At 41.3% G+C, this 20350-nt stretch overlaps 1 protein-coding gene across 1 annotated transcript in view; it reads left to right on the forward strand.

The window, feature by feature from the left end:
- LOC145982991 (phosphatidylinositol transfer protein beta isoform-like) overlaps positions 1 to 19939 on the forward strand; it is a gene marked incomplete at its 3' end in the record, with an annotated part of 44428 nt that extends 24489 nt beyond the window's left edge. The window contains exon 3 of the mRNA XM_083116275.1: positions 19776 to 19939. Coding sequence (XP_082972401.1) covers positions 19776 to 19939 — 164 coding nt within the window. The remainder of the gene's footprint in view (positions 1 to 19775) is intronic.
- Positions 19940 to 20350: the final 411 nt, after the last annotated feature.

Consider the following 20350-nt stretch of genomic DNA (forward strand, 5'->3'; position numbering starts at 1 on the left):
ATGATATGCAACCATTGGAAGACTATTGAAAGAAAAGCTATGGGAACCTGCCAGTTTTTCTACTGCAGACAGGAAACCATAAACATGGAAGAGAAGCTTATATTCTATGAAATCTGACGCTATGTGCTCGAATACTGGCTAAATATAATCCATAGAGGCATAGCAACGTTAAACAACCTCTTATATGATACATATAGGTTTAAAAAGGTCGAAATACAAAGATTGTGTGCGCCTCACTGATGGCGTAGTGGAAGGCCTTGTAATCAAGGGGTCTGGGGTACGATACCAGGTGATCGCACATAGTGGTTCGGATCCCACTTTAAACTGTATGCACTTCAGATTAATCTATCTGTGCCGGTGACTCAGTCGGTAACGCGTCTGACTACCATGCTATAGGCCCCGGGTTCGATTCCCGGCCGGTTTAAGCCCGGGAACTTTTCTAAAGTTGGAAGCGGCCCCAGCGCCCACCCAGCGTCGAATGACATGGGTACCTGGGGGAAACCCTGGGGATAAAGGCGGTCAGGGGCGTGATGCTGATCACATCACCCCCACTCACGAACGAATCAAGAAAGTGTGGGGCGTTACCCCCACACCCCCTATACGCCTTCATGGCGTAGCGCCAAGCACAGGTGAGAACTTTACCTTTTTTTTTTTTTTTTTTGCATGAAGTGGACTTACAACAAAATTTAAACTTGCGATAAAGATTATGATAAGGTATTAAAGAATTGGGTCTAACACATTTTTTTATTGTTTACCAATGACATTGTTAACTAATATTCTTAATTTCAGTTTCAAGATGAAATCGGCTACGAAATAAAAGGAGTGGGTTCATATTTCTGTTACGAAATTCCACTTTTGTAGTAGACCTGTGCCACACTAAGTTGTGACAATAAACAAATCTGAGACACTTTCAAAGTATTAAATTGCTATCTACGTATTTGGGAAAAATCTTTCAATATAATACTTTTTTTGGACGCGTCAAATCATAGTATTTAATTCCTGTTTTAGCAGCTTTAAGAAACCTGATTTTTTTTGGGGGGGTTACAAATGCCCTTTCTGCTCCCGTCAAGTTACGCCTATGACAAACAGGAATTCAAAGTAAAAGACTGTCCCGCCTAAATCGGGAGACACGTCTGATAGATTTACAATTGTGAAAATCATAATTAAGCGTGTAGTTGAAAACAACCTATTTTCATATATTGCATGCAGCTCTACTTTTTCTGCAATGTGGATCAAGAACTGGGGACGTGGAGAAGCACAACACTCCACGTAACCAATAGTCACGTGACCCTCTTTGCTTTCCTGCCATGTTGACCTTCGCGTGGAACACATTTCTCGGTGTTAAGACAGGCAAAATCACCCGATCATCGAAGGGTGCAATATGTGTTGCCTACCCTCCTGCATTACTTGCTCCTATTAAAGCCGTATGGGGAAGAACTTTTTTCCATGACTGTACAGCGCATTCCCTGACATTCGCTACGAGACTCGGCGGCAAGCGGCCCGGCGTCAGCGCTTGTCTTTCCCGGCGAACAGGGTCCGCGACAGTCGGTAGAGTCGGCTATTAAAATTACAGTTTTCATATTGTGTACTAACCTTGACTACAGAAGGTGTTGAAAATTATGTCCCTCTGCTGCAACACATTCCTGGCATCTCCGAAGGAAATTGTCATTTACACGTGCAAGTTCGTCTACTGTAATTCTCCCGATTTTTCGTACAATACTCTCTTTCAACTCACGGATGGTGTGCGGATTGTCTTTGTATACTTTATTTTTTAGATGTAAGAATTTTAGCGGCTTTAAATGCTGTGGTGTTTGAAACACCGGTTTCTTGTGAGGCGGCGGATAGATTTCCGAGGAGACTGTTCTAACCTTTGTCCTATCTCATCGAGTTTTTCCTCAGTAAGTACACGTGAGTTTTTCTTTACACTTTTATTCAGAACTGACTGTTACTCTTAAACTTTTTACGAGGTTTAATATAGTGGTCCTATGTGGAACGGGAACACCAGGAAATTTCGTTGCAAAACGTCGCTGCACTTCTCCACAATTCCTCTTTCCGAAGTAACACTCGACAAGATAAATCCTTTGTTGTAATGTAAACTTTTGTGGTGCATATTAAGCCGCAATCCTCAACACACGGACACGACACAACACAACTTCCGTCAACAGAAAGGGAAAGAGAGCGAAAAAAACAGACTGTAGCGTGCGACTCTCGTGGACCCCGTTCACCGGGGACGACAAGCGCTGACGCCAGGCCGCTTGCCGCCAAGTCTCGTAGCGAATGTCAGAGAATGATCCATATATAAACATATAACAGTGTGGCTGATAAGTTCGCAGGCTAACATAGTAAAAAATATCGATTTTATTATTCAATATAGTTGCCTTCGAGGGCGATACAACGATTATAGCGGTCATACAATTTTTCGATGCCATTTTTATAGTACGATTTCTCTTTAGCCTCAAAATAGGGCTCAGTTTCGGCGATTACCTCTTCATCAGTGCTAAATTTCTTTCCAGCGAGCATTCTTTTAAGGTCTGCAAACAGGAAAAAGTCACTGGGGGCCAGATCTGGAGAATATGGTGGATGGGGAAGCAATTCGTAGTCTGATTCATATAATTTTGCCATCGTTTTCATTGTTGCTTTTGATCGATTGTGAGCACGCGCGGCACCCATTTTGCACACAGCTTTCGCGTGTTCAAATATTCATGCACAATATGTCCAACACGTTCCTTTGATATTTTTAAAGTCTCAGCTATCTCGATCAACTTCACTTTACGATCATTTAAAATTATTTTGTTAACTTTTTTTATGTCTTCGTCGGTAACAGCCTCTTTGGGGCGTCCACTGCGTGCATCGTCTTCGATGCTCCTTTCGCCTCGTTTAAATTTAGCAAACCACTTCTCAACGGTTGATTTTCCTGGTGCAGAGTCCGAATAATGTTTATCAAGCCAAGCCTTGGCTTCAACAGTATTTTTTTTCGCCAAAAAGCAATGCTTTATTAACACACGAAATTCTTTTTTAACCACTTTTTCACAATAACAAAAGTTGCTTGACTCACAATGCTATATCTCACGAACTAATTATCCGGCACCTGTGAAATTTATACACGTATCTTTTGAAGATTAGTACTAAGTAAAAATCACATGGATTTAATTCTAGTAACGCCATCTATGAGTCAGCCTACGAACTTTTCAGCCCAACTGTTACATATACCGCGTGAGGCACCTAAAAGTACCACCTGATATAGCGAAGAAACCAGAAACAGTAGCGATGTGAGGTTTGCGGGAAACAATAATATCAAATGGGTCTCGTAAATCGGAGGTATGGGGTGGGTCGAAAAATATCGACAAATGGGGCATCTGGAGCAAAGTCATATTTTTTTTAAATGGAACGATATACAATAACATGCATAATATAAAAGAGCACACGCAGAGAAACACAACGCCGTTGGTCTCATGCATCTACTGCACATAGCAACGAAGATATGGCCATGTGAAAATATGTAAACAAACTAACAAGTGGCCCACTTGACCGTCAGTACCATGGCATGTAAGACTTCTCAGGTGCCTGACAGAACTGCCTTTACGCAGAGCAAGTTTTGATAGGTCCACGAGATCGTGTTAGTTCATAGCAAGCAGACGTAGTGGTAAGAGCGAAGATTATGGTGTTCACAAACATAGAAAAAGCGGACATGATCCTGATTTATGGGAAATGTCGAAAGAATACCTCAGAAGCCTACCGTGTGTACGCAGAGAGATATCCAGACAGACGACAGCCATCTCGACGTCTGTTTGGTAAGTTATTTATTAAATTAAGAGACACCGGAAGTGTAACACCACGAGCACGTGTGTTCAAGCCAACGACAGGTGAGGCAGGTGCAACAAATGTTCTCGCCGCTGTTGCTCTGAATCCGCACGTTAGCTCCCGTGAAATTGCCAGGGATGCTGGGATGAGTCAGCGAAGTGTATTGCGCATTCTGCACACACACAGCTTTCACCCATATCATATCTCCCTCCATCAGGAACTTCACGGGAATGATTTTGTGGACCGTGTTCGGTTTTGCACATGGATGTTACGACACGACACACCCGATTTGTCACGTATCCTCTTCACTGACGAGGCAACTTTTACCAATCATGGAAATGTCAACCTAAGGAACATGCACTATTGGTCGGTGACAAATCCACATTGGTTTCGCCAAGAGGAACGCCAGCGCCCATGGAGTGTGAACGTGTGGTGTGGTATAGTGGGTGAACATCTCATTGGCCCTTTTTTTATACAAGGGACACTGAATGCTGACTGATACATACAGTTTTTACAACATGAACTGCCTGTACTATTGGAGGACATACCACTTCAGACAAGGAGGGAAATGTGGTACCAACATGACGGGTGCCCAGCTCACAGTGCAAGACGCGCTACAGCATGTGTGGAAAATACATTTCCAAATCGTTGGATTGGACGTGGAGGGCCTGAAAAATGGCCGGCTCGTTCCCCAGATTTGACACCGTTAGGCTTTTTCCTGTGGGGAAAGCTGAAGGACATTGTCTACCGGGATGTGCCAACAACTCCAGAGGATATGCAACACCGCATTACTGCGGCCTGTAGGGACATTCCCTACGAGATGCTACATTCTGTGCAACGATCTTTGCGTGGGCGCCTCGTTGCCTGTATCGCAGCTGACGGCCACCACTTTGAACACACTCTGACAGGTTTTCGCTTCTTACGCAGTGGTTCTTCGACATACTGTCATGGTCATTTTCATTATGCTGTAACACTGTCAAATACATGGTGCTGACGATGTCTACTGTATTTTTTTCTTCCTTTAACACGTTCTGTCTTCATCTTGTCCAATGGCTTCCGACATCTCATACTTGTACATGCCGTGGTACTGACGGTCAAGTGGGCCACTTGTTAGTTTGTTTACATATTTTCACATGGCCATATCTTCGTTCCTATGTGCAGTAGATGCATGAGACCAACGGCGTCGTGTTTCTCTGCGTGTGCTCTTTTATATTATGCATGTTATTGTATATCGTTCCATTAAAAAAATATATGACTTTGCTCCAGATGCCCCATTTGTCGATATTTTTCGACCCACCCCATACCTCCGATTTACGAGCCCCATTTGATATTATTGTTTCCCGCAAACCTCACATCGTTACTGTTTCTGGTTTCTTCGCTATTTCAGGTGGTACTTTTAGGTGCCTCACGCGGTGTGTATACAGTCATGGACATAAGTATTCATACAAAGACATTGTCTGAATGAAACATATTATACAAAGAAGACCGTAAAGGCAAGTCTGTAGCACATACGCGTATGCTCCATTGGAATGGCAAGAATAGAAACGCAAAGCAATTATGTGCATACAATTGAAATTGTCGTGAGAAATGTGGGTAATCCTTAGATAAACTGCTTTCTGGATGGTCATAAGTATTCATACGCCAGGTTATAAATCCCCAAAAAAGTTCGTGAAACAACCGTTTCCATCATTCAGTGCCAGATGTGTGTTTACTGCACTTGCACCTGTGTAAGGAAGTGGTTGGTTTGGTGTTGGCGTGCTGCAGGAAGTCAAATGGGCCGCAAAGGGAAGGGAACCACAATCGAAGAGAGGAGAATTATGATATCATTATACCACAATAAGAAATCATATTCTGAAATCGCGGACATAGTTGGGAGAAGTCGTGGGACTGTGCAAAGTGTCATCAAACGATATAAAGACACAAAAGTGCTGGTAAATAGGGAAAGGGTTGGGCGTCCTCAGAAGCTTACTTCGAGAGAGAAACAAGGACTGTTGAGAATGATCAAGAAAAACCAAAATTAACATCGTCAGCAGTGTCGGCACATGTTCACGAACACCTGGGAAAACAAGTGTCATCAAGAAGTATTAGAAGGCCTTTCAACCCGAGCAGGGTACAGAGCTAGGGTACCTAGAAGGAAGCCATACATCAGTAAGAAGAACAAGAAGGCCAGATTAACATTTGCAAAGGAGTATGTGAGTAAAAGTTTGGACTTCTGGGATAAAGTGTTGGTTACGGACGAGAGTAAATTTAATATTATCCATAGTGATGAAAGAATTTTGGTGTGGAGAAAGACCAATACTGAGCTTGAGTCTCGAAATCTCTTGACCACAGTTAAACATGGAGGTGGTGGCGTTATGGTATGGGGCTGTATGTCAGCCTCAGGTGTTGGAGAACTCGTCTTTATTGAGGGAATTATGGATAGATTTGTCTATTTGGATATTTTGAAAAACAATTTGCAGCAGAGTATCGATCAATTGGGTCTTGGGAATGATTTTTACTTCCAGCAGGACAACGACCCTAAACATACAGCTGAGATTGTCCGCCTTTGGTTGTTATATAATAATCCCCACATACTCAGAACTCCACCTCAGTCCCCCGACCTTAACCCCATTGAACAACTTTGGAGTCATTTGGAAACCAGACTCCGAAAACATGACATAACAAGCAAGAATAGACTGAAAGAGGTCATTTTGCATGAATTCACAATATTACATCTGAAATAACCACGCCTCTTGTTCATTCTATGCAAAAGAGACTTGACAGCTATTCTCCATAACAGAGGAATGCATACTAAATTATGACGACATGGTATTTGTTTCTTTCTTTTCTTCAAAGTGAACTTTTATGTTGGTGTATGAATACTTTTGTCCAGCCAAAGAAGCGGGTATTGAGAATGTTTTGTATTTTATTTTTCTACAAGCAGCATCTGTTATTTATTTTTGTTGTCAATATATCGTTTGGTGCATACATGGTAAAGCATTAACAGTTTTGACTTCCTTATTGTATTCCTAGCTGCTGCAATTCGTCCTTTCTTCCTTTCAGTTCCACTGTATGATTACTTTTGTCCATCACTGTATATATACAAGGCTCGAAAAATCCCGATCGTCAGGTCGCATGGCGACTAAAAATTTCAGCTTGGCGACTGACCGTTTTTTAAGTTTTAGTGTACGAAAGTTTCAAGATTCTAAGTTCAAATTGCAGTACAGCGTAAGTTAGCAAATGATTTTTTTTATCAACGTTGTGAACATTCTATAGAATCAGTAACAATTTCTTACTCTTTGTCCCCCAACCCCCCATTTCCAGCTTTCTCACATAATTTAGCGATGTTTTGAATACGGTGATGCTCGGCTTATAGACTGATTTGCTTTATTTTACTTCGCTTTTTGTGCCACTTTTGGCTAATTTGCAAAGATGGTGATGAATGACGATATGATGAAATTGATGAATGGACACGTACAAACATCCAAGCCCAGTCCGGGATTCCGGGACCCCTGGCGTCGTAGCGCAATGTGCTAACCACCCCACCACAGGGGCTGGCTCAGCTTCTTATAGTATCCACAATTACTAGTAGGTGGTTTCCTGGCGCCTGATTTTCAGACCTGGCGCCTAGCTCTGAAGAAAATTTTTCGAGCACTGTATATATATATATATATATAAATAAATGGATGTATGTGTGTGTGTGTTGTTTGTTGCGGCATAACTCTCGAACGCCTGGAGCGATTTCTTGGTACACATATGACTTACAATATGGAAAGAAATACTGTGGAGGTAAGACACCCCTAGCACCACTAGGGGTGGTGTTACGAGGGGGTGACATGTAAAAATAATCGAAGACTACCGATATTAGTGTGGAATCCATAGTTGTCGGAGTCGCTAAGATGAATAGTGACACTCCCAAGACACCCCTGGCACCCCTAGGGGTGGCGGTGGGAAGGGGGTGACATGTAAAACTACAAATATTAGTGTGAAATCCATAGTTTTCGGGGCCGCTGAAATGAATAGTGACACTCCCAATGCCGTTCAACTCCAAGTTAATTTTACACTAGTTAGGATTCATTATATTCCTGTCTAATAGAAGATTGGGATAAATACCCGGGCAACGCCGGGCAATCAGCTAATAAGTAGTAATAATGGAAAATCATGGGGTTTGCACATGCTCATAAGTAGGACTCTGAAGTTGATGACCTACATAATTACCTTAGGATTCTTTTAAAAAAAAACCTAAAAATAATTTTCGCTATTGAAATGAATGCTTGAATTTTCATAAATGAAGGGCTCGGGTATAACCAGTGATCGGAACGCTACATTTTAAAAGTAGCTTCGCTACAGCTACAGCTACTCTTCCAAAATGTAGCTTCGCTACAGCTACAGCTACATTTACCAAAAAGTAGCTCGCTACGCTACTCCTGTTCGCTACTCGCTACTTCGCTACTTTTTGCGCTACTTCTGCATAAAAAAATGAAAACAACGATATGGGTATTAAAAAAATCCCCTACTACTGCTAAATAGATTATTTATTATCATGATTCCAGTCATTCGATAATTTTGATAGCAATGTTACTTCAGTCACTTATTTTTACAATAGTTTTTGAGAATACCATACCTACGCAAGTGGCATATCAATTCAAATTTGATATATGAATATTGCAATTAGGGTGTTGCCCAAATTAATTATTACAACTATACACAAATAAAATTTGGTAGGATTACGTATTTATGTTCACATCAACATATTTTTCTTGAGAATAAATATTTCATTTTTTATAGACTGATATGAAGTCAACATTTTGAATGAAAAGTACCTGGAGCCCTTTGACTACAATAGGGCCCCAGGTTCGATACCCAGCAGAGGCACATAGTGGTTAGGATGCAGTCTCGATCAGATTATCTATGCTTAAAATGGACTCACAACAAAAACTAGGAAAGATGCCAAGTTGGAAGGATGAGATCCACCTGCTCCTCCATTCCCCACACTGCTCATCATTCATCATTCTTCCTCGTTCTCACAATTAGCCGAAAGTGGCAGAAAGCGACTATAGATAAGAGAATAATTAAATAAACCATTCATCCTCATTGTCATGATTGAGAGAAGTGTAAGAATAGATGAGGAGGTAAACAGAAGAGAACAAATGAATGGTTGTGGATTATATCAAAGCGTTCGAAGAATAATATGGAATAGGGATGTACCTATGAAATGCAAGAATGTAATATGTAACATACTATGTGCCAATAATTACGTATGGAGCAGAGACTTGGACAATGACATAGAGACACAAAGAAAAGATGCAGGCAGTGGAGATTAAATTTCTAAGGAGTGTTTTGAGGAAGACTAGAAGGGATAGAATAAGAAATGAGGAGATCCGACAGACAGGGGTGTAGTGAAGCTTCAGGACAGAATAGATCAGCCACAGATGAGATGGTTCGGACACATGAGGAGGATGAATGCAGAAAGACTGCCAGTAAGAGCTTACAGTGCACAAGGAGTGGGAATAAGGCCAAGGGGGAGACCAAGATGTCGGTGGAAAGAGCAGATAGTGGAGAGTGTTAGGAGACAAGATTGGAACACCTTGGAAAGAGAGGAGTTGTGAAAGATCAGGAAAAAATGGAGAGGCTTGACTTCTATGCCGACCCAGCCAGAGGCAGGAAACAGCGAAGGATGATGATGTCATGATTAGCAAAAGTTACAGAAAAGTGACGCAAAAGTAGGAGAAATACATAAATTTGAAAACTATGTATATTAACTAAAGAAAATTGTCGTTTCTGCAGGAAAGTCAATAACTCATACATACTTTTTGCAAAATGATAAAATTATTGAGTAAACTGTCGTATAAACCTGAGTGTTCTAAACGTATTGTAATTTTAAAATTTGTGAACAAATACTATCACGAAAATAATTGTAATTACAGAAACTCTATCATTCTTGTAACAATAATTTCTTGCTGGTGAGATCCTACATACTGACGATGATCAATGCTGTTAACGTACTGAGCCATTTATTCCTGGCACTATTCCCTTGTCAGTGCAGTGGATATTCCATTGCTCGTTTTTGCACTGTAAGTTGTGTCTTACACAGCAATTAATGACATTTTGGTGTCTCTTACATAGTGTTGCCCACGAGACGAGACAGGCCAAAGTCTGTCTCGTCTCGTGGAAATGCTGTCTCGTCTCGAAAATATTCGTTTGTCTCGGGACACATGATCAATCTCGTCTCGAATTTTTAAAAGACTGTCCCGTCTCGTCCCATGGGCAATACTACTCTTACACCATGAATATCCACAGGATTTGTTCCGAGGGTGACGCAAACGAGGCACTTTTTTCGAGTGGTGCAGCAAACGAGGCAAAATAGCGATGCAGCTAAAAAAACGTAGCTGTTAGCAGGAATATATTCATATATGTCAGTTAGTTATCTGAATTCTTCAGATACTAATTAAATAAATTAGGCAGATATCTATAATCTACAATCTAGATAATCTGTATCTCCATGTAATAGACTGTCTTTATGAACCTCCTGCAAAATTAAGGGTTATTGTCTATTTTTTCTGACGCTGTTGCCACATTCAAAATTCACCTCAAAATGTCGAGAAAAAATGTAGCTGTAGCGAAATTTTCGCTACAACTACAGGAATTTTGTAGCTTCGCTACCGCTACAACTACAATTTTCAAAATGTAGCATCGCTACAGCTACAGCTACAAATTTTGTAGCTAGCTACAAGTAGCTCGCTACTTCTGACCACTGGGTATAACACATGGTAAATGACAAAGTGCTCCCCTGTGCTTTGCACCACGCCATGAAGGCGAATAGGGTGTGTGTAGTTAGAGCCCCACACTTTCTTGATCACGGCTGAAGGTGGGGGTGATGTGATCAGCACCGCGCCCCTGACCGCCTATACCCCCCAGGTAATTTATAGGACGCTGGGTGGGCGCCGGAGCCGCTTGAAAGGGTGGAAAAATTCTCGGTTCTCCCCCGTCGGGGATCTGGTCTCACATGGTAGTCAGACACCCTAACGACTGAGCTACCGCGGCTCAGCAAGGGATGGGGGACAAGTAAGTGCTAATGTAGTTTTATTTTATTTTTACTTCAAGGTTACGTAAAATACACTGCAAGTGTTTTTTTATAGTAAGTCATTCACCTCGTTTCATAGTAAGCCTCTGGAAATGCAGCAGTGTTTCGCATGCATCGGATTATAATTTATTTCGATGTGAATAATTTTACTTTAAAAACCACAGATTAAAACAATAATAGTGACCAGCAAGGAAACCTCAAAGTAGGCTTAACCTAAAGTATTTTAAGTTCGCTGGAGGAAAAATAAATTTACCACAATTAATTATTTAATTCATTGTCAGAGATTTAAGTTATAAGAAATATTGTGCTTTTGTTGATTAAATAGCGTGCTTGCTAAAGGGCCCACGTTAGGAAATTTAAATATGTACAGGGTGGGAAATAACCTTTTGCTAGGGGTCTGCAGGAAAAAGTAACAACAATTAAGAAATTATGGTAATACCAAATGTTTACTACGACAATTGTGGTTACAAAAACAAAATTAAAAGTTAGTTCACGACAAAGCACCTTGCTTCAAGGCAAATGCTACCCAAGACCTTCTTCGGCGAAGTGGCATTGACTTCTTCAGCAGTTCTGAATGGCCGGGTGCATCACCGGACCTGAATGCAGAGGAGCACTTTGGGGCTATTCTGAAGGACGCAGTTGAGTCCTTGATGATAGTGGAACGCGGACCGGACCGCTATTCCCGGCCAACACTCCTTGCACATCTGGAACAAGTCCTCCGTGACATGGAATGGAATACGGACTTGTTTGCGAATCTTCTGAGCTCCTACCCTGATCGTCTTCGTGCTGTGAGAGAAGAAAACGGCCGACATACTAACTTTTAAATTTGTTTTTGTAACCACAATTGTCGTAGTAAACCTTTGGTATTACCATAATTTCTTAATTGTTGTTACTTTTTACTGTGGACCCCTAGCAAAAGGTTATTTCCCACCCTGTAAGTTATCCTAGCAAATTAATTTAAGATTCACGAAACAACATGGAAGGAGAAAAACCTCAAGAATGGTTAAGAACTAAAAAATTCTGAAAATGATTTATTACCCAAAAAAGGCCGGAAAATGCAAAATGAAAACAATGTTTTCTGGTTCTAACTGAAGGAAAACTAGCTACTGTAAAACCTCGTTAATCCGAACTAATGGGTGGGATAAGTTGACCGGTTTAACGAAAGTCCGGATTAACTTAAATAACCTAAAATAACAGTAGAAATTGCATTAAAGCTTCGTTTATAGCAACAAAACATGTTTATTATGGTGTATTTAAAGGGCATAGGCCTAAATACACTATACAATACATACGCGATATCCATATTATGATGATGTGCGATTGTTGACTTCTAGCCACATTTAAAACCTTTGCAGTCTACTTTTTTTTTCCGGATTGCGATTGTTGACTTATAGCCACATTTAAAACCTTTGCAGTCTACTTTTTTTCCGGATTAAGCAAAGTCCGGCTTATGGGGGTTCGGATTAACGATGTTTTACTGTACTATCATATTTAGCATTGTGTTGAAGACCCATAAAGTAACGCTACTGCATACAGCTGTGGCAATAGCTTATGTTCCATAATATCATCTACGGATAGTACTGAGACTAGAACTATACCAGACATTTCGAGAGTTATCGAGTACGACACAGACCTCAGTAAATTCTAGACGAACCCTAGGTGTCTAAGACGAAACCTAGGTGTCTATGGGTTTCATTCGAGAACGGTATTGAAAGAATTGAATGAAACCAAATTGATCGTGTTGTGCAACTTCTTCAGATATACCAAGCTAACATCTTCACGGCTAATTATTTGTTTAGTAATTACGAACTAAGTCCATTAGTGACAATTGTGAACTTATTCTGCCTGCTTGCATATATCCAGGCTGAAATTCCCTTTGTTCGAGGGACCGTAGTGTTGAAACGAGGCACGTTATCGAGAAACGTGTGTGCCTGATTGATTTCTCGACTCTGAAGTTTTGTGGAGTGACTGGTCTACGAGTATGTTGTTTACTGCTAGTAGTAATTTTCGAGACAAATGTTTATATTATGGGGACTGTCCCTGTAATATCAACTGTTATCCGTGGCGAGAGGTCCATATATGTTAGTTAGTGTTTGTCCAATCACCCATTTTATCCTCATCGGCGCGATTAGCCCTAACAGTATAAAGGCGCCTAAAATAACCTGAATAGTGAAATAAATATGTGTCAACCAATTGCGACATACCTACTTGGCATGGTGAATTACTTGTGTTGGATGCGAATCAAACCATTAATCGCCGACCTCCAACGCGCTACAATGTCAGAGGTCCCTGTTTGGAATCCCGGCATGGGTGATCTTTCTGAGTGTCCCTCCTATCATATCACTCATCCTCGTCGTGGGATATGGGCTCACATAGTGGTTCGGATTTCACTTTAAACTGTAGGTCCAGTCTCGATAAAGAGCCGGTAGGGCGTCTGACTTCCACGCGGGAGACCCGGGTTCGATTCCCGGTGTGGGTGATGTAAGGTCGGAAAGCTGCTCTGGGGCCCACCCAGACTCAAATCAGTGGATACCTGGAGAGTATAGGCAGCCGGAGCGTGATGCTAATCACACCACCTCCAAAATGACCTAGATCGAGAATGTGTGGAGTCCTATCCTTACATCCCCTAAATGCGCCTTCACGGCACGGTGTACTATGTGCACGGGGATCTTTACCTTCACCTTACCAGTCCTGATAAAGTGGACAAACTAACCAAAGAAACTCATTTTGAGCAGCATTCGAATGTCAACCTCACGTCCGCATATTGCACCCCGGTAAGTGCAATTTTGCAGGACAACGAGGCTCTGGCGTATGGACCTATGGGCGGTATAATTCTCTGTAGGGTTGCGTTTTTTCATTAACAGTTGGGCTGAAAAGTTCGTAGGCTGACTCATAGATGGCGTTACTAGAATTAAATCCATGTGATTTTTACTTAGTACTAACCTTCAAAAGATACGTGTATAAATTTCACAGCTGCCGGATAATTAGTTCGTGAGATATAGCATTGTGAGTGAAGCAGCTTTTGTTATTGTGAAAAAATGGATAAAAAAGATTTTCGTGTGTTAATAAAGCATTGCTTTTTGGCGAAAAAAATACTGTTGAAGCCAAGGCTTGGCTTGATAAACATTATTCGGACTCTGCACCAGGAAAATCAACCGTTGAGAAGTGGTTTGCTAAATTTAAACGAGGCGAAATGAGCATCGAAGACGATGCACGCAGTGGACGCCCCAAAGAGGCTGTTACCGACGAAAACATCAAAAAAGTCCACAAAATAATTTTAAATGATCGTAAAGTGAAGTTGATCGAGATAGCTGAGACTTTAAAAATATCAAAGGAACGTGTTGGACATATTGTGCATGAATATTTGAACATGCGAAAGCTGTGTGCAAAATGGGTGCCGCGCGTGCTCACAATCGATCAAAAGCAACAACGTTTTGATGATTCGGAGCAATGTTTAGCGATATTCAACCGTAATAAACACGAATTTTTCCGTCGATATATTACAATGGATGAAACATGGCTCCATAACTACACTCCAGAGTCCAATCGACAGTCAGCCGAGTGGACTGCACGTGATGAACCGAATCCAAAGCGTGGAAAGACGCAACAGTCGGCTGGCAAGGTTATGGCATCAGTATTCTGGGATGCGCATGGTATTATATTCATCGATTACCTCAAAAAGGGCCAGACCATCAACAGCGATTATTACATAGCGTTGTTGGAGCGTTTAAAGGATGAAAGCACGAAAAAACGGCCCCATTTGAAGAAGAAAAAAGTGCTGTTTCATCAAGACAATGCACCGTGTCACAAATCAATGAAAACGATGGCAAAATTATATGAATTAGACTACGAATTGCTTCCCCATCCACCATATTCTCCAGATCTGGCCCCCAGTGACTTTTTCCTGTTTGCAGACCTTAAAAGAATGCTCGCTGGAAAGAAATTTAGCACTGATGAAGAGGTAATCGCCGAAACTGAGGCCTATTTTGTGGCTAAAGAGAAATCGTACTATAAAAATGGCATCGAAAAATTGTATGACCGCTATAATCGTTGTATCGCCCTCGAAGGCAACTATATTGAATAATAAAATCGAATTTTGTCAAAAAAATATTTTTTACTATGTTAGCCTACGAACTTTTCAGCCCAACTGTTATGTAGGCTGAGTGCCCATTTAAAGCCTCAGGAGATTTTAATTCTCAAAGACAAGTGTTGATTTTTAGCTATGATAGGGGTTGCAGCCCGTATAAAGGGACGGGTGCAAAATAGCCTAAGTGCTGACGCACCCATAATTTTGATTTCAATCATCCTCATCGTCGCTATTAGTCAAAAGTGGCAGAAAAGCGACGTAAAATAACCCAATCAGTAAACCTTTAATCACTTAAGATATAGCACACCCATTTTTCACGAACAGAAAGAATACGTTTGTTGTACTAGCGTAGAGTATGTGTACAAACCGAACGGGATTCATTCGTGGCAGTATTTATCTCGACTGTGACCTGAATGACAAGCCGAATGCTAACGAACTGGTATCTCTATCCCCTTGTTTACGTGTACGAAACCCACATGAGGCTATTTACCGAATGTGATTATGGTTTTCCTCAACCAGTACCCTGCAAGGCACATTTAGCAAGCTTTGGGATGGAATGATCTGTTTGGGTCATTTTAATTATGAAAGAAGATTATACTACGACCTTTTACGTGTCTATTGACAAATAAGATTAGAGTTTGTTGTGGATGTTTTTGAATGGAATTGGATCATGTCCAAAACGTTATCTTGTTATTTTTTCTCAAATTATCTCCAGTGCCGGCCTCGCGAATTTCGAGAGGGGGACGTTCCACCTATTTTTAGCAGTCCGTAGCCGGTCTCTGTGACGGAGTGGTCAGCGCGACCGAATTTAACCAAAGGTTCCATGTACAAACAGGCATGGGTGTATCGTTGTGCTTGTCCTTTTCGGGAGTTTGTCATTAATCCTCATCGTCGCGATTTACCCACGATGTAGAAAAGCGACGCAAAATAATCAAAGTAGTTGATTTATCATCTTTTCGTGCATCTTGGGAAATCCGGACCAAATAACTTGTAACTGATATCTGACAGTCACTTCTCTGCGTTATCTTTTTAGATTTTACTCGTATAATACATAAAGCGGTATTTTCAAAACCGGTAAAGACAATAGGCTAGACTGAAATTTTATTGCATTGTTTTTCACACTTTTGTTTCACAAATTTCAGGGTCAGTTGAACTGCTTTCTTAATACCCCTTCATCGATATCATTCATCCTCATCGTCCCTATTAGCCAACTGAGAGAGAGAGAGAGAGAGAGAGAGACAGTTAAATGAGGCGAATACTGGATGGAGGTAGTTTTTAAAAACATGTGAGAACGGGCTTCATTTTACTTCAAGATTTTCTGATGTAATTTATTGCTGCTGTGAATAAATTACATATTTACTATTAACTTGGTGTGCTTTTTTCCTTACGCCCCCTTCCTGTTTGCTTACAGCATCTATGAGTACCAGAATAAGTACGTATTCATAGCAGCTAAAAGAAATTGAGGCCTCCAAAATTTGTCGTACCCGGCTATGACCTAACACCCCCCCCCCCCGCTCGCTCACTTTATTTTCCCCTAATCTCTTGACTTTTTCATCCATCTCTCTCCTATTTATCTCCTACTCCTCCTATGTGTGTGTCCCTGTTTTCCTACTTTCCATTTATTGTTAACCCGTAGTGGGGAGGTGTAATTGTGAACAGTCGTCGCACGATACCTATACTCTCAGTACAAAGGGGGTAAAAAGTCATGATTGTCACTGTAAATGTACAGATGGTTGCAGGATCGTAACACTACTATTTTTAAAATTTGTTTTAAGTCATTGAAGGAACCTTATCCGAGAAAATCGTGGAAAAAGATTGTTTCTGCAGGACAATGCTCCTTTCCGCAAGGCTGGGAAGACGCTGGTTGTTTTGAAGGATTTTTTGTTTCGGTGCACCCATCCGACTCGTCAGATCTTGCTCCATCTGATCATTACCTATCTCCTAACTTTAAAAAGAGACTGAAAGGAGCAATTTTGAAAGATGATATCAGCAACATAGCAGCCTTTTGCAGACCAAACATTGTTTGTGGAAGGGTTAAAGGAACTTGAGGCACGATGTGCCAAGTGTCTTCAACTTCTGGGTGAAAGTGTGGAGTACGCAGCAGAAACGTTTCATGGTTCTTGATCGGGCCGACAACCTTTCAGTCGTCCCTCGTTTTGGTTTGGTGCAAGTCCACTCCATGGTCGGGGTAGCATTGTGCCTACACCGGGAATCGAACTCTGGACACTTTATGACAAGGCCCCAATTTTGTGGGTAAGAACACGTGACTGACTCATGTGAGAATAGTGATTACGCGACCAACATGGGAAAAGTAGAACATAATCAAAGCTGAAAACACTGAAATTATTAAAATTGTTCCCACGTATATGCGTGAATGGAATGAATAATCCCACGAGAGATTGTAAAGTTTCGGAGCCACTTAAAATATGGCAGTTAACAAATGTAGTCACGGAAAAAAAAATAAAACAGGCACCGGCGGTTTATATTGTTTAAGGTCTCATTGGACCTTGAACATCGTGCTACAACGACTTCTAAAATTCCTCGGTTTCGAAAACTCAGGAAAATAACCCTGTTCAGAATTTCTAATGAGACTTAAACGGCCTTGTAAGCATAGGGAAGAACGCGATTACTTGAGACGGCACCGAGAATATGCACGAACATATTTCAAATATGAAAACAACTAATGCAAACCACATGAATATTCTCGTGCATATATTCTAATGGTTAATTCTAAAGAAATCTAACTTATTTCGAAGTAAATCCTGTTGTTTTCTAGGTATGATCTCAATGGTTAAACTGTGGTCTCGATTATCAGTCGCTTGCGTAGGGAAAAACAACACGTGTCTCTTGTAAACCAATCTTCAGAAATAAAGGAAACCTTTCGAACCGAAGCGACACGATAAGCTAGTGTCTTGTCGCTTCGGTGTGAAAGCTCCGCGTTTTGTAAGAAAACTCCCTTAGACTTAATGGGTCCGTGTCGCTTGCCGCTTCGTTGTGAAAGCTCCCTTGTCGATTCGGTCTGAAGGCTCCCTAACAGGACGAACCCATTGCCGTGAACACCCCGGTAAGTCTAAATGGTTGGCATTTGTTATGAGAAGTGTATCCTTTGAAGTGTAGACCGCCGTGTCAGTGCTTGCCCTAACGGCAATCGAGGCGCTCGCGGTCCTTTCATGTAGACAGTGTAGACTGTCCGTGAATCATGATCGCTTAAAGAGTGATTTATTTACGACATGAAACTTTTACATCCGGGAATCTTGTTTCAAACCGCCTTTGAACTTCACGTGCAGATTTATACACACAAATAAATACACGCTTTGCAGTAGAAAACATTTGCGGAGCCATAACAGTTTGCAACAAGCACCCTATCACTTCACAGTTGCCACTAATAAACAGGCCATGCAATACAAAACAAGGATCCTTATCCCTTAGGTTTCCTTTCAGGAGTCAGGACCTCCGTAAAAACCAGTTGTAGTCCCCTCGCCAGCTTACGTTAGTGGGGGGTGTCTTAATGAAGATGTATCAAAAATGTGTGCTCATAAGAAACGATTAGTTTGAACACCTCCTTTTAAATCTTTCTCTAAAATAATTACGGAAACTGTTATGTCCTTGCTTCATCGACACTCGACGATGCCGACAAACGGCCGCGAGTGCCTCGCTTGCCGATAGCGCAAACATCGATGCGGCGGTCTATACTTCAATGCATCGCTCTGTAGTTGTTTAGGGCAGTGGCCGAGCGCGTTGAGCAGTCCACACATGAACTCGCCCATCGAGGGGTCCTGGGCGAAGTTGTATTTGTGTGTGTGTGTGTGTGTGTGTGTGTCTTCCCATAAGTTTCATATGATTCATCATCGTCGCGATTATTCTAAAAAGGCAGAAAAGCCATACGTCTTCAATTCAAATATATTTTCGTAGAATTGGTCAAACGAAAGTGCCCATGATAACATATTGACAAGCGGCAAGAGGTTTATATTTGTAATTCGGTCTCTGGCACCCTCTCCTCCTCCGGTGCAAAGTGGTTAACGTAATTTGCCGCCACTGGCCTTAGGTTCGAATCCTGAATATAGCTCGTAAGTTTCACGTGTTAACAGTGGTCATTTTCATTCACCCGTTTAGCCAAAAGTGGCAGAAAGTCTCGTAATAAGGGAAATACTGGTGCTGGTGTAATCAACATCATTCTCCGACAGCTGTTACCTCTCCAGGTATACATTAGGGTTCAAAATCGATTCCCATATAAGGTTCCATCAATCTTTTTTTTTCTGTTCGTCATTCACCTGGCAATGTAAAATAACAGTTCATTATGTAAGAAGTATAATTCCACACGTCAAATTTGGCTGCAAACAAGCCTGTTGTATTTCATGCTAAGAATTAGATTTTATCCGTTTAGGATGAAATGCGATTAGTAAGTTATGGCCAATTAATGACGTATTCCGATTCACAGATAAGATAATGTACCTTCACTTGACTAGGTTCGAATCCCGGAAATAGCTCCCATATTTTGCCTTTTCCGCGTCAAGAGACCCGTGTTCGATTCTCAGGGTGTGGAATCTCAGGTGCGACCATTTTCTGACAATGCTGCTGCATAAAGGACTCTGGGACCCCTCTCCCAAGCCTTTAATGAAAGTGGCCTGGCCCCCATAAAGTCAACCGGAGCGTGATGCTTATTACACCACCTCGACAATCGTTCTGTCTTTTCTGGGGACGTATTTTTCACAAGTCAACCTCATTGTTCAATCAACTTAGGAAATGAATTAATAATAAAAGCTTGTATGAATTTCGTTCATTTGTTTCAGATGACGTCATTTATATATTTATTCTTTGTTTCAGTACCAGGTTGCCCAGCTCTACTCTGTAGCGGAAGCCAGTAAAAATGAGACCGGGGGTGGCGAGGGTATAGAAGTATTAAAGAACGAACCTTTTGACAATTATCCTCTCTTAGGCGGAAAGTATTCTAAAGGCCAATATACATACAAAATATACCATCTTGCAAGGTAAGTGACAATAGTAGTAGCAATAGAAGTATAACATAGGTTTGTTGATTGCTATTGTTATCACACACTTGCTTGTTCATATGCTTCGGAATAGTTACATAGAGAATTCACGTCCAAAGTGTTTTTGCAGTGAAGGGTAAGACGCCGGTACAGCTTGAGTTTAAAATTATTTGCGACAAACCTACAGTGAAGTTCAAAGATAATACCAACACAAATTGTCCATCTGCTATTTAAATTTTGCATCGTGTGCGCTTGCACGAGGTGGTTTGTACTGGTAACGTTAAGAAGGGTTGATTGTGCCTTCTATTGGATGTTTTGTGTCAATTCTACACCCTGTCCCCCAGGAGTCTCTCTTGTCGCACAATTCTCAAACTTCTTTTTGGTCAAGTTGAACCCTTCGTCTTCTGACGT

This window comes from Lepisma saccharinum, unplaced genomic scaffold, assembly GCF_977018435.1.
Source record: "Lepisma saccharinum unplaced genomic scaffold, izLepSacc3.1 HAP1_SCAFFOLD_524, whole genome shotgun sequence".
Classification (NCBI taxonomy): Eukaryota; Metazoa; Arthropoda; class Insecta; order Zygentoma; family Lepismatidae; genus Lepisma; species Lepisma saccharinum.